The sequence below is a fragment of the Hyla sarda genome, chromosome 10 (assembly GCF_029499605.1).
Source record: "Hyla sarda isolate aHylSar1 chromosome 10, aHylSar1.hap1, whole genome shotgun sequence".
Taxonomy (NCBI): domain Eukaryota; kingdom Metazoa; phylum Chordata; class Amphibia; order Anura; family Hylidae; genus Hyla; species Hyla sarda.
In genome coordinates this window covers 136454939-136471199 of record NC_079198.1, presented here as the reverse complement: position 1 = coordinate 136471199, position 16261 = coordinate 136454939, and the positions used below count along the sequence as shown (strand labels likewise).

Below are 16261 nucleotides of genomic sequence, written 5' to 3'. Positions count from 1 at the left end.
CCAACGTATTTTATGCACGGATTATTGGCTATAATCTGCAAAAAAAAAAACAGACTCACTTTTTTTATTTTTTTTGCGCCTGATTTTTTTTCAGATTATGGATGAAAATCCACACGTAAAACAAAATAGGAGGGTCAGCACAGCAGCTGTGGGGGATCGAGAGAGATATCACTTCTTTTTTTACTTTTAGGTTGTAATTGTGCTCACAGTTTTGGAGGAGGGGGCGACACCATTTTCTACCGCCCCGGGTGACACCGATCCCAGCAATGCCACTGGTGAGAATATAGCCCAAAAGCTGTCGGGGCTGCACTTCCTTTTGATCTTCTAGGACTATCATCAGGACTACAAGCCAATAGGAGTCATCCCAGATCTTGGAAGATACATACTAAGTCTGTGTTTGCTTTCTATGGGCTTAACAAACATAGGAGAGTAAAAGGGGAAAGGATGGGAGGGGAAGGGGGTGCCATAGGGAGCCGTGTATATTTACACCTTAGAAATATATATATAGCAGGCCAATAGTGTGATTTAAGGACACAGCCAGGTTTTATTTTTGTATTTTCGTTTTTTCCTCATAACTCTTATATTTTCATCCACAGACCCATATGAGACTTGATTTTTTGTGTGACCAATTGTACTTTGTAATGACATCACTCATTTTACCATAAACTGTAAAGCGAACCCAAAATTTTTTTATGTTGTGGGGAAATAAAAAAAAACCCACAATTTTGCAGTTTTGGGCGGTATAATTTTTAAGCAGTATACTTTATGTTAAAAAGTCCATATTTTCTTCATTCTGTAGGTCAATACGATTAAAATGATCCCCGTGGGTACATGCTTTACTATTATTCGACTGGTTTTAAAAAAAACTCTGACTTTTTAACAAAATCAGTATGTAAGATTGCCCTATTCTGCCCTCTATAACTTTATAACATTTCCATATATGAAGATGTATGAGGGTTGTTTTTTTGCACTATTTATCTATAGTTTTTATTGGTTTGACTTTTGTGTGACTTTTTGATACATTTTTATTTCATTTTCTGAAATAAATCATGTAACCAAAAAGCAGCAATTTGAGGTTGTTTCTCTACGTATTCGCTGTTCACTGTACGGGATCATTAACATTATATATTGTTTAATCGGGCACCAAAAGCCAGAGGAAGACCGGGGCCGGGGGACGGAACTGCGATATTGGCGGCACCAGGGGGGCGGTGAAAGGTTAGTTAAAATGTATTATTTTTATTCTGGCAGCCCGGACATAGTGGATACATTTTTTTAGGGTACGCTCCCACGCGCAGATTTTTTTGCTGCGTATTTGAAAGAGGGCGGGCTCTTCTCGGCTGTCCGCAGCAGATTTTCCGTGGCGGAATTTACACTGCGGAAAATCCGCCACAGTCCCTACTGACTTCAATGGGGCATGCGGCGGATTTTCCACAGTGTACATTCCGCGGCGGAAAATCAGCTGCGGACAGCCGAGAAGAGCCCACCCACTTTCAAATACGCAGCAGAAAATCCGCTAAAAAATCCGCGCTTGTGAACGTACCCTTACTGATGTTCTTTCTTCAGGGTACGTTCACACGTTCGTAACTAGCAGCCGGTTTCCAACTGCAGAGAAAACGCTGCGGGTTACGCTACCATTCATTTCAATGGGTCTACAAATCTGCCACTATTGTGGACTGTCCATATACCCAAACAAATCTGCCACTATTGTGGACTGTCTGTATACCCAAACAAATCTGCCACTATTGTGGACTGTCCGTATACCCAAACAAATCTGCCACTATTGTGGACTGTCCATATACCCAAACAAATCTGCCACTATTGTGGACTGTCCGTATACCCAAACAAATCTGCCACTATTGTGGACTGTCTGTATACCCAAACAAATCTGCCACTATTGTGGACTGTCCGTATACCCAAACAAATCTGCCACTATTGTGGACTGTCCGTATACCCAAACAAATCTGCCACTATTGTGGACTGTCCGTATACCCAAACAAATCTGCCACTATTGTGGACTGTCCGTATACCCAAACAAATCTGCCACTATTGTGGACTGTCCGTATACCCAAACAAATCTGCCACTATTGTGGACTGTCCGTATACCCAAACAAATCTGCCACTATTGTGGACTGTCCGTATACCCAAACAAATCTGCCACTATTGTGGACTGTCCGTATACCCAAACAAATCTGCCACTATTGTGGACTGTCCGTATACCCAAACAAATCTGCCACTATTGTGGACTGTCCGTATACCCAAACAAATCTGCCACTATTGTGGACTGTCCGTATACCCAAACAAATCTGCCACTATTGTGGACTGTCCGTATACCCAAACAAATCTGCCACTATTGTGGACTGTCCGTATACCCAAACAAATCTGCCACTATTGTGGACTGTCCGTATACCCAAACAAATCTGCCACTATTGTGGACTGTCCGTATACCCAAACAAATCTGCCACTATTGTGGACTGTCCGTATACCCAAACAAATCTGCCACTATTGTGGACTGTCCGTATACCCAAACAAATCTGCCACTATTGTGGACTGTCCGTATACCCAAACAAATCTGCCACTATTGTGGACTGTCCGTATACCCAAACAAATCTGCCACTATTGTGGACTGTCCGTATACCCAAACAAATCTGCCACTATTGTGGACTGTCCGTATACCCAAACAAATCTGCCACTATTGTGGACTGTCCGTATACCCAAACAAATCTGCCACTATTGTGGACTGTCCGTATACCCAAACAAATCTGCCACTATTGTGGACTGTCCGTATACCCAAACAAATCTGCCACTATTGTGGACTGTCCGTATACCCAAACAAATCTGCCACTATTGTGGACTGTCCGTATACCCAAACAAATCTGCCACTATTGTGGACTGTCCGTATACCCAAACAAATCTGCCACTATTGTGGACTGTCCGTATACCCAAACAAATCTGCCACTATTGTGGACTGTCCGTATACCCAAACAAATCTGCCACTATTGTGGACTGTCCGTATACCCAAACAAATCTGCCACTATTGTGGACTGTCCGTATACCCAAACAAATCTGCCACTATTGTGGACTGTCCGTATACCCAAACAAGTGCCTGGTAGCGTAACTCGCAGTGGAAACCTACTACTGTTTACAAACGTGTGAACGTTCTCTTAAGCACAGAAAATATTTACTATAGATCTTATATTTGGACCCTGATACGTTTGTTTTATGGCCTTTCATGCTTTTCCCCTCATTGGGATCTCAGGCCGTACAGTGACCCCCGACCTACGATCATTTCAACATACGATGGCCTCTCAGAGGCAGCATCAACATACGATGCTTTTGTATGTCGGGGCCATCGCATAAACGGCTATCCTCCAGCACAGACTGCTTCAGCTGCCACCGGATAGCTGTTTACGGTGCCCCGTGTGGTCCACTGACGATCACTTACCTGTCCTCGGGGCTCCGGCGCGTCCTCTTCGGGATCCCCTGCATCGTCCGCGCTCTCCATCATCATCATCATGTCGCTGCGCACGCCGTCCCGTCATCCAATAGGAGCGATGTGATGGCGGCGACGGAGAGCGAGGATGCCGGGGAAGCAGAGGCCTTGCTGGAGCGTCGGGGACACCCCGGGGACGCGGCGACAGCAATGGAAGGTGACATCCAGGGCAGCGGTGACGAGCGGTGATGGTCCGGAGCGGCGGGGACAGGTGAGTATAACCTCCAATAACAATGGTCTTCAACCTGCTGACCTCCAGATGTTGCAAAACTACAACTCCCAGCATGCCCGGACAGCCGTTGGCTGTCCGGGCATGCTGTGTGCTGTAGTTTTGCAACATCTGGAGGTCCGCAGGTTGTAGACCACTGTCCTATACTTTACATTGCACGGATCCCTCAACATGCGATGGTTTCAACAAACGATGGTCCATTTGGAACGGATTACCATCGTATGTTGAGGGACCGCTGTAATCACATGGTGCGTGATCAGTAACCTAGTGCTGTGTAATCTCTATCTCACAACAGAGGAAACCAGGAAAATCTATGGTCATGCAATTCAGGGGCCCCATTTTTTATTTTGCCCAGGGTCTAATACTGGCCCTGCTTGTAGCTTCTGGGCCCCAATGGTAAATCTGCAACAGGGCCCCATATGCCAATTAAAATCCTGGTCTCTTATGGGTAGGGTTGCCACCTTTCCCTCAGAAAAATACCGGTCGTGGGTGTGGCTATGTGGGGGTGGAGCTAAAAAAAAGGGGAGGGGCCGATTGCACAGAGGACGAGGGATCAGGGGTTTAAGAAATGGCATGGGGGATGGGTGGGGGGTAAAGAAATGGCCCTCATATAGCTCTGTAGGTGGAAAACTGAAAATGTTATACTGAATAAAACCCCTATACACAGACCAGTATACTATAAAGGATCTGTATAGGTGATTATATACAGGACAGGGGCGGACACAGACAGCAGAGGGCCCCTGTGCAAAGAGTGTGCCTGGGCCCCCCCCCCCCCCCAGCACTGTGCCCCCTCATGTACCTAGACCCCACCGGAGGGCCTCCACTTACCCCGCGCGTGTAGTGTCGCCACTTGCCAATTCCACCACAGGTGGATGGAACGGCTCCTGAGGTGGGCTCCGGGTGGCCCCTGTCCCTCTCAGTGTGCGGCAAAGTGAGTACTCCCATGGGTCAGCCTGACCCGTATCTAGCTGGGAGGCAGAGGGCAGTGCTCCCCTTTACATTCACACCCCTGGACTTAGCACGACACCCCTTGGCACCCCCTGGTTCCTTGGCTTCTTATCCTTAGTGATAGAAGTGACTTACAGGCAGGGCCAGACTGGGACCAAAAATAGGCCAAGGCATTTTAAAATAAACAGCCCATTTTTATGGTGGGGGTCTGACTCATGGGACCCCACCAATCACCTTGGTTCAAGTGGCTCCCCAGATGTTGGAAAGCTGCAACTCCCATCATGTCTGAAGTGACTACAGCTCTGATGGGACAGTTAGGAAAATACACAATGATATCAGTGACTACAGCTCTGATGGGACAGTTAGGAAAATACACAATGATATCACTGACCTGAGTGACGTCTTCTCTGTTGTCTTTACTTTTCTTCTTCATCTGGTCCAGACACCAGGATTTCTTCCATCTTCTCTGCAGAGTCTGACACCTGGACATCATTGGTTCCTTAATTTGTCAGTAGATCCTCATCCTCTGTATGATGACAATAATCATTATAACCTTGCCAAATACTGTACCCCCTGAATATAATACTGCCAACCACTGTACCCCCTGAATATAATACTGCCAACCACTGTACCCCTGAATATAATACTGCCAACCACTGTACCCCCGAATATAGTACTGCCAAATACTGTACCCCTGAATATAATACTGCCAACCACTGTACCCTGAATATAATACTGCCAACCACTGTACCCTGAATATAATACTGCCAACCACTGTACCCTGAATATAATACTGCCAACCACTGTACCCTGAATATAATACTGCCAACCACTGTACTCTATTAATATAATACTGCCAACCACTGTACCCTGAATATAATACTGCCAACCACTGTACCCCTGAATATAATACTGCCAACCACTGTACCCCTGAATATAATACTGCCAACCACTGTACCCTGAATATAATACTGCCAACCACTGTACCCTGAATATAATACTGCCAACCACTGTACCCCTGAATATGATACTGCCAACCACTGTACCCTGAATATAATACTGCCAACCACTGTACCCCTGAATATAATACTGCCAACCACTGTACCCCTGAATATAATACTGCCAACCACTGTACCCCTGAATATAATACTGCCGACCACTGTACCCCCGAATATAATACTGACAAATACTGTACCCCTGAATATAATACTGCCAACCACTGTACTCTATTAATATAATACTGCCAACCACTATACACCACTGAATCACCCCATACACCCCACGCACTCCATCCTCAGTCTCCTCATCACCCCATACACCCCACGCACCCCATCCTCAGTCTCATCCCCCCATACACCCCACACAACCCATCCTCAGTCTAATCATCACCCCCATACACCCCACGCACCCCATCCTCAGTCTCATCACCCCATACACCCCACACACTCCATCCTCGGTCTCCTCATCACCCCATGCACTCTATCCTCAGTCTCCTCATCACCCCCATATACCCCATACTCAGTCTCCTCATCACCCCATACACCCCACGCACCCCATCCTCAGTCTCATCACACCATACACCCCACACACCCCATCTTCAGTCTCCTCATCACCCCATACACCCCACACACCCCATCTTCAGTCTCATCACCCCATTCACCCCACACACCCCATCTTCAGTCTCCTCATCACCCCATACACCCCACACAACCCATCCTCTGTCTCCTCATCACCCCATACACCCCACACACCCCATCTTCAGTCTCCTCATCACCCCATACACCCCACGCACCCCATCCTCAGTCTCCTCATCACCACATACACCCCATGCACTCCATCCTCAGTCTCCTCATCACCCCATACACTCCATCCTCAGTCTCCTCATCACCCCATGCACTCCATCCTCATCACCCCACACACCCCATGCACTCCATCCTCAGTCTCCTCATCACCACATACACCCCATGCACCCCATCCTCAGTCTCCTCATCACCCCATACACCCCATGCACTCCATCCTCAGTCTCCTCATCACCCCACGCACTCCATCCTCAGTCTCCTCATCACCCCACGCACTCCATCCTCAGTCTCCTCATCACCCCATACACCCCACGCACTCCATCCTCAGTCTCCTCATCACCCCATACACCCCACGCACTCCATCCTCAGTCTCCTCATCACCCCACGCACTCCATCCTCAGTCTCCTCATCACCCCATGCACTCCATCCTCAGTCTCCTCATCACCCCATGCACTCCATCCTCAGTCTCCTCATCTCCTCATCACCCCATGCATTCCACCCTCAGTCTCCTCATCACCCCATACACCCCATGCACTCCATCCTCATCACCCCATACAATCCATGCACTCCATCCTCAGTCTCCTCATCACCCCATGCACTCCATCCTCAGTCTCCTCATCACCCCATACACCCCAAGCACTCCATCCTCAGTCTCCTCATCACCCCACGCACTCCATCCTCAGTCTCCTCATCACCCCACGCACTCCATCCTCAGTCTCCTCATCACCCCATACACCCCACGCACTCCATCCTCAGTCTCCTCATCACCCCATACACCCCACGCACTCCATCCTCAGTCTCCTCATCACCCCACGCACTCCATCCTCAGTCTCCTCATCACCCCATGCACTCCATCCTCAGTCTCCTCATCACCCCATGCACTCCATCCTCAGTCTCCTCATCACCCCATGCACTCCATCCTCAGTCTCCTAATCACCCCATACACCCCACGCACTCCATCCTCAGTCTCCTAATCACCACATACACCCCATGCACTCCATCCTCAGTCTCCTCATCACCCCATGCACTCCATCCTCAGTCTCCTCATCACCCCATGCACTCCATCCTCATCACCCCATACACCCCATGCACTCCATCCTCAGTCTCCTCATCACCCCATGCACCCCATGCACTCCATCCTCTTCACCCCATACACCCCATGCACTCCATCCTCTTCACCCCATACACCCCATGCACTCCATCCTCAGTCTCCTCATCACCCCATGCACTCCATCCTCAGTCTCCTCTTCACCCCATACACCCCATGCACTCCATCCTCTTCACCCCATACACCCCATGCACTCCATCCTCTTCACCCCATGCACTCCATCCTCAGTCTCCTCATCACCCCATGCACTCCATCCTCAGTCTCCTCTTCACCCCATACACCCCATGCACTCCATCCTCTTCACCCCATACACCCCATGCACTCCATCCTCTTCACCCCATACACCCCATGCACTCCATCCTCTTCACCCCATTCACCCCATGCACTCCATCCTCTTCACCCCATACACCCCATGCACTCCATCCTCTTCACCCCATACACCCCATGCACTCCATCCTCTTCACCCCATACACCCCATGCACTCCATCCTCAGTCTCCTCATCACCCCATGCACCCCATGCACTCCATCCTCTTCACCCCATACACCCCATGCACTCCATCCTCTTCACCCCATACACCCCATGCACTCCATCCTCAGTCTCCTCATCACCCCATGCACTCCATCCTCAGTCTCCTCTTCACCCCATACACCCCATGCACTCCATCCTCTTCACCCCATACACCCCATGCACTCCATCCTCTTCACCCCATGCACTCCATCCTCAGTCTCCTCATCACCCCATGCACTCCATCCTCAGTCTCCTCTTCACCCCATACACCCCATGCACTCCATCCTCTTCACCCCATACACCCCATGCACTCCATCCTCTTCACCCCATACACCCCATGCACTCCATCCTCTTCACCCCATACACCCCATGCACTCCATCCTCTTCACCCCATACACCCCATGCACTCCATCCTCTTCACCCCATACACCCCATGCACTCCATCCTCTTCACCCCATACACCCCATGCACTCCATCCTCAGTCTCCTCATCACCTCATATACCTTAAGCACCTCATCAATATTACACAGCTGACACCCCCCAGTCCTTCTCATCAACATTAAACCCCCTAATCACTACACCCCTGACCCCCCCCCCCCCCCCTCTGGTCCTCCTTATCAACACTACGCTCTCCCAGACCCCCAATACTCCTTATCATTACACCACCAACCTCTTCAACACCCGTCCTGTCCTCTTCATCATCATTACAATCCCCTCCCCCCACCCCCCACCGCCCTGCACCCGACCATCGCTCTCCTCACCTTATCTGCTCAGCGATGCGGCCGTGTGAGGCGGGAGGGTTTGCTGCTCCTGTCGCTTCTGCCGGGGTCAGAGGCCATGACACGTGACATCAGGGGCTTGGAACAGACGTGCGTGTCTGCGCGGGGCACATCTGTTCCCATCAGCCCCTGCACGTCTGTTCCCATCAGCCCCTGGCCTGTCCGTCTCTTCCGGCCGAGGTAAATTACTGCTGTCAGCGGCAGGTCCGGGACCTGTTGCTGCAGCATAGAGTATGAAGTACTGGCAGGGGGCCCTGCAGGGGCCCAGTCTGTGAGGCCCAGGCTGTGACCTGGGCTACTAGGTGGGCCCCCTAACACGCTGGGCCCCTGTGCAGCAGAACCGGCTGAACAAGTGATATGTCCGCCCCTGATACAGGACCATATGGCCGTAGATAACAGCTGTACACAGGATCTGTATACCATATAAGTGATTACAGTTAAATTTTGGGACTCACAATTACGTCTTTTCTGATCAGCGGCGGCCTCTTTCCTTTTCTTCTCCGTCCGGATAAGACCGCTATGTGGGTCTCTTAACATCTGCAGGAAAAACATGTCAGACTCTGCATATATTCAGTGCCCTCCTCTACACAATCTTTCCATCTATAGGCCCACAAACTGTAATAATTCCCTCCTTGGTGTCCTGCACAGTAAAAGGGCAGGTAGGTAGGTAGTCAGGTAAACAGGTAACCAGATATGTAGGTAGGTGACAAGCCAGGTAGGTAGGGGGCTAGCTAGGTAGTTAGGCAGCCATGTATGAAGGCCAGGTACATAGTTAGATAGCCTGGTATGTAGGTAAGTAGTTAGGCATCCAGGTATAAAGTTAGGTAGCCCCCCCAATAAGTATAGGCAGTTACACCCCCCCCCCCCGTTCCCTATAGGCAGAGTCACCCCCTCTCTTCCCCATAGGTATAGGCAGTTACCCCCCTCCCTCTCTTCCCCATAGGTATAGGCAGTTACCCCCCCCCCTCTTTACCATAGGTATAGGCAGTTACCCCCCCCTCTTTCCCATAGGTATAGGCAGTTACCCCCCCCCCTCTCTTCCCCATAGGTATAGGCAGTTACCCCCCCCCCTCTTCACCATAGGTATAGGCAGTTACCCCCCCTCTCTTCTCCATAGGTATAGGCAGTTAACCCCCCCCCTCTCTTCTCCATAGGTATAGGCAGTTACCCCCCCCCCTCTCTTCTCCATAGGTATAGGCAGTTACCCCCCCTCTCTTCCCCATAGGTATAGGCAGTTACCCCCCCTCTCTTCTCCATAGGTATAGGCAGTTAACCCCCCCCTCTCTTCTCCATAGGTATAGGCAGTTACCCCCCCCCTCTCTTCTCCATAGGTATAGGCAGTTACCCCCCCTCTCTTCCCCATAGGTATAGGCAGTTACGTCCCCTCTCTTCCCCATAGGTATAGGCAGTTACCCCCCCCCCCTCTCTTCCCGATTGGTATAGGCAGTTACCCCCCCCCTCTCTTCTCCATAGGTATAGGCAGTTACCCCCCCTCTCTTCTCCATAGGTATAGGCAGTTACCCCCACCCCCCTTTCTTCCCCATTGGAATAGGCAGTTACCCCCCCCCTCTTCCCCATAGGTATAGGCAGTTACCCCCCCCCCTCTCTTCCCCATAGGTATAGGCAGTTACCCCCCCCTCTTCACCATAGGTATAGGCAGTTACCCCCCCCCCCTCTCTCTTCACCATAGGTATAGGCAGTTACCCCCCCCCCCCTCTTCACCATAGGTATAGGCAGTTACCCCCCCCCCCCCTCTCTCTTCACCATAGGTATGGGCAGTTACCCCCCCCTCTCTCTTACCCATAGGTATAGGCAGTTACCCCCCCCTCTCTTCACCATAGGTGTAGGCAGTTACCCCCCCCCTCTCTCTTCCCCATGGAATTGGGGTGGGTGGGGGGGGGAATTGCCACAGGGGAATTGGGGTGGGTGGGGTGGAATTCAGAGACACACACACACACTGGCCGACAGACACACAAACACTGACACACACATAGTAACAGACACACTTACCTACTACCGCAGCACCTCTCCAGTCTCCTCAGTCTCGGCGAGTGACGTGACGTCGTGCGCGGGTCTGCGGAGTGACGTCACTTCCGCAACGTCCCTCCGCAGATCCAGCCGCCCGGCCGCACAGCATTGCACAGTGCCAGGTAAAGTTTTAGACTGGGACTGGGAGACAGGGACAGCCTCAGAGTCAGACAGGGTGCTGTGCTGAGCGGCATGGTGCGGGCGTGCGGCCCGCATCCCCGCTCAGCGGCACCGGCACCAAACAGAGCAGTAGTTTTTTTTTTTTAGGTTAGTGTGATGACAGTAAATGAAAAATACCGGCCATGCAAACTTACCGGCACAGCCAACGGCTGTTTGGGCATGCTGGGAGTTGTAGTTTTGCAACATCTGGAGGTCCGCAGGTTGGAGACCACTGTACTAGCGGCTCGGTTGCATTACATGTAGCTATAAAGGATTAGTAACTTGATCTTATCTTCTCACCAATAGCAGCGGTCACACGATCCATGCGCGTCTATGCAGCATACGGCACATGACCGTCATCCGGACCCTTGTGGCTTATATCAAACAAGTCATAATGATTTATACTTAACATATATAAATGGAGATATAGATATGAAGCCTCCTGCCTTTCAGTACAAATTACTGTATAAAATGCACAATACTTTGATGTTTACCATATAAAAGTTAACTCCTAAGATGCAATTTGTTCTCTCAAACCAAATGACACATGTATAAAGGGGCATGTGCCATGTAGGGTTCATGACAGGGGGTGAATGCACGTGGGTGAAAAGGTAAATAATTCAGGTCAGCAGCTTGACAACTTTACTGTGTCTCTTGGTACACAGCAATACTCAATAAAGGGGTACTCCACTGGAATTTTTTTTTTAAATCAACTGATGACAGAAAGTTAAACAGATTTGTAAATTACTTCTATAAAAAATCTTAATCCTTCCAGTACTTATCAGCTGCTGTATGCTGCACAGGAAGTTCTTTTCTTGTTTAATTTCCCCAAACCCCCCCCCCCCTCCAAAAAAAAAAAAACACAATGCCATAAGCTTGCGCTGCATATTCAAGAGCTCCACAGAAATGCAGCTCACATTAATCTGCAGCATTAGGTAGGCAGCATAGTTCCCCCACATTAGGTAGCCAGCAATTCCCCCACATTAGGTAAGCAGAATAGTTTCCCCACATTAGATAGGCAGCATCGTTCCCCCACATTAGGTAAGCAGCATAGTCTCCCCACACTAGATAGGCAGCATAGTTTCCCCACATTAAATAGGCAGCATAGTTTCCCCACATTAGGCAGCATAGTTTCCCCACATTAAGTAGCAGTTTCCGGACATTAGGCAGCATAGTTTCCCCACATTAAGTAGCAGTTTCCCCATATTAGGTAGCATAGTTTCACCAAATTAGGTAGCATAGTTTCTCCACATAAGGGAGCAGTTTCCTCATATTAGGTAGCATAGGTTCCCCACATTAGGTAGCATAGTTTAGTTTCCCCACATTAGGTAGCATAGTTTCCCAACATTAGCTAGCATAGTTTCCCCACATTAGGTAGCATAGTTTCCCCACATTAGGTAGCATACTTCCCCACATTAGGTAGCATAGATTCCCCACATTAGGTAGCATAGTTTCCCCACATTAGGTAGCATAGTTTCCCCACATTAGGTAGCATATGTTCCCCACATTAGGTAGCATACTTTCCCCACATTAGGTAGCATACTTTCCCCACATTAGGTAGCATGGATTCCCCACATTAGGTAGCAGTTTTCCTACAATAGGTAACAAAGCACACACACACAGACTCATTCACTTGGCCTGTGCAGCGCTTCTTCTCTCCGGTGGCGGCCTGACGAGTTGCATCACTGACGTCCTTCTGAGCGGGTCTGAGAAGGAACATCACTTTGCGCGACGTTCCTCATCAGACCCAGGCCGGCTGCGGACTCACTGTTCTAAAGTGGTCGCTGCACTATTAAGTAGCATGTCATATAGATATATGACAAAATGGATACTTAAGACCTCTAGCAGTCATGTACAAATGTCTTGACGTCTATTGGCCCCATAGGGATGACACGAGTAGTAAAAATAAGCAAGCCCAAAAGTGACTGCAGTTTCCTTCAACAAAAACTGGTCCAACATAAACGAAAGTCTGAGTAAATTATCAAGAGGTAATCTGAATTTCATCAAAACCGTATCAATAGTGATACACAGGAAATCTAGACTTGAAGGGGTACTCCAGTGGGGGAAAAAAAATAAAAATAATAATAAATAAATATACATATATATATATATATATATATATATATATAGGGGAATATGCAAATCAGCTCATTACATCACCTTCTCAGGCGATGTTCCCTGGTATCAGCTTAGCTGCAGTTACGGAATATAAAAAGCTAATTGGGATTAATGCAGATGGGTCCTCTTTCCTTCTGGAGAGAGAGTTCTGGCTTGGCATTAATCCCGATAAGCTTTTTATATTCCGTAACTGGAGCTAAGCTGATACCAGGGAACATCGCCTGAGAAGGTGATGTAATAAGCTGATTTGCACATTCTCCTACCCAGAATGCCTGCAGAGTGCTTAGTGGCCCTTGAAAGCTCCGTCACACCAGGAGTGGTGAACTCGCCCTGAGATAAATACTCATCATGTATTTATATATATATAATTTTTTTCAAAACAACTGGTGCCGGAAAGTTAAACTTCTATTTAAAAATCTTAACCCTTCCAGTACTTATCAGCTGCTGTATGCTCCACAGGAAGTTCTTTTCTTTTTGAATTTCCTTTCTGTCTGACCCCAGTGTTCTCTGCTGACACCACTGTCCATGTCAGGAACTGTCCAGAGCAGGAGAGGTTTGCTATGGGGATTTGCTCCTACTCTTGACAGTTCCTGACATAGACAGAGGTGTCAGCAGAGAGCACTGTGGTCAGACAGAAAAGAAATTCAAAAAAGAAAAGAACTTCCTGTGGAGCATACAGCAGCTAATAAGTACTAGAAGGATTAAGATGTTTATATAGAAGTCATTTAGAAATCTGTTTAACTTTCTGGCACCAGTTGATGTAAAAAAAATATATATATTTTCCACTGGAGTACCCCTTTGAGTATGAAAAGTAAAATAAAAAAAAATGGTACTCACCCCTTGTGGCAATGTTCATCCATTTTATTCAATATTCAGAGTGTACAAACATGCAGCAGGGAGCGACAGACAGGAGACAGAGATAGGAGTAAAAACTCAGTGACAGCTGTTTCCTGCGTAGGCAGGCATTTTCTCATGTTTTCCCAAGCTGACAAGGTTCACTTTATTTTTATTCATATTTGCGGGTAAGAAGATGACATAAGACATCATGTGGCTTGAAGACAATAAGATCAATATTTGCATTGAAGATCACGCAGAGACTCACGTTGCTGATTTATATTAAGGTCACAAGAACATAAACCAGTTGGTGGATAGAAGAAGAACCCCGACTCCTGCAAGTTCTACCATTCAGATGACTTTGATCCAAATTGTCCTCTTTCTTCTTTTTATGCTCCTGGTTTTGATAAAACAATATTTGAGAACATATCACAGTGAAGACTTTTCAGCGGCTGGTAACTTCAGGTAGGTTCTGTACGGTTTTACGTCATTTAAAGGAGTACTCTAGTGCAGAGTATTCCTGCTCCGTCCGGCCCGGGCTGCAAAATAAATGAAAATGAACCCTCACTCACCTCCCTGGGTTCCCGCGGAGCGCCACTACAGCTGTTCGGTCCTCCGGTCCATCCTCTTCATACTTCCGGGTGTAACGAAGCGTCACATGGCGCTCAGCCTATCGCCGGCCACCGCGATGTTCAGCCTCGGCAGGCGATAGGCTGAGCGCCATGTGACGCTTCGTTACATGCGGAAGTATGAAGAGGATGGACCGGAGGACCGAACAGCTGTAGTGGCGCTCCGCGGGAACCCAGGGAGGTGAGTGATGGATCATTTTCATTTATTTTGCAGCCCGGGCAGAACGGAGCAGGAATACTCTGGACTAGAGTACGCCTTTAAGGGTGAGTTCACACCACATTTTAGATATATAGGGACCAGATCCAGCTAAGGGAGGGGAAACTGGCCTCTCCCGTGTCCCAGCCGACCCCCTTCTCATTCACTGAATGAGCCAACCGGAGTCAAACAGTGACTCCGGTCGGCTCATTTTTGTCCTGTATCTGGCTTTCTGACCGGACTGAAAACCGCGGCATGCCGCGGTTTTTAGTCCGGTCAGAAAGCCAGATACGGGGCAAAAATGAGCCGACCGGAGTCACTGTTTGACTCCAGTTGGCTCATTCAGTGAATGAGAAGGGGGCCGCGTAAGACTGGGATACCGGAGCACTCGATTACTGGATCCGGTCCACATATAGCTAAAGACGTCTGTAAAAACATCAGAAAGTTATTGTCTTTCATAAATAAAGGGGTCTACTATTTTTAGTTTTTTGGAGGGGTCTTTCTCCAGGAGGACAAGGGTGGTCCCACACCTACACAGGTTTTGATAACTCTCCGCCTTTGTCTTTGTTTTGATGCACACTTTCTTAGGAAGGCTCTGGCAGATAACAGTAGTGACGAGCGGCAGCGGCCATATTTGAATTCTTGATATTTGGCGAATATATTGACGATTTTTCGTCCTATGTTTGCGAAATTTGCATATTCGCTATGTTCGTTCACTTTTTTTCCATGTGAAAATTAGCATTAAAAATTAGCATTAAAAATTTGCATGTGAAAAACAAACAAACAAAAAAAATATTCGTCATTACGAATATATAGCACTGTATTCTAAATATTAAGAAATTCACATTACAAATTTTATAGGGTAGGATCACACGGAGCGGATCCGCAGCGCATTTGGCGCTATAGATTCGCTGATGACGGACCCTACAGTGCGCCTCCAGCTGTGCCTGCTCGTAGTGGCAATCCACCTCTATGAGCAGACACACGTTGTTCTGCGGGTCGCCGCCTGAATGCGCCATGTACTCGTACACATCGCAGCTGCTCTCGGCCGAGCTCAGGGGAAAGGAGGAGCGGCCGCAATGTCTGCAAGTACACTGCGCATTCACGCGACGACTCGCAGATCACTGTTTGTCTGCTCGTAGTGGTGTATTGCCGATATGAGCGAGCAGGCACAGATGTAGGGTCCGTTATATGGTGGATCCGCGGCGTATTTGACGTGTGACCCTTTCCTTAAGAGTAAAATCTGCCGAAGAGCCACGGGAGCCCCTGCCCCAACATATGTATTGGACGAAGGTCATATTTACCAAAACCTATGTTGGGGCTGGTGTTCCCGTGGCTCCACGGCAGATTGTAGCGTTAGCGGTATGCACTGTGCTCCATGGCTTACTTTGTTTGTACTTTTGGATTGTTCTAGCCTGTGTTCTATAGTTTAGTA

The 16261-nt window shown here is 48.6% G+C and overlaps 1 protein-coding gene across 3 annotated transcripts in view; it reads right to left on the bottom strand.

The window, feature by feature from the left end:
• Positions 1 to 15525, bottom strand: part of LOC130294516 (nicotinamide N-methyltransferase-like) — a 58425-nt gene extending 42900 nt beyond the window's left edge. Inside the window, exons 1-2 of one of the 3 annotated variants that reach the window (XM_056544439.1) lie at positions 15357 to 15525; positions 14005 to 14398 (exon numbers count right to left, since the gene is read on the bottom strand). In XM_056544439.1, the coding sequence (XP_056400414.1) occupies positions 14005 to 14027 (23 nt within the window). In that variant the 5' untranslated portion in view covers positions 14028 to 14398; positions 15357 to 15525. Of the gene's footprint in view, positions 1 to 14004; positions 14540 to 15356 lie in introns of those variants that run through there. The other 2 variants (XM_056544440.1, XM_056544437.1) reach the window with 2 other exon arrangements.
• Positions 15526 to 16261: the final 736 nt, after the last annotated feature.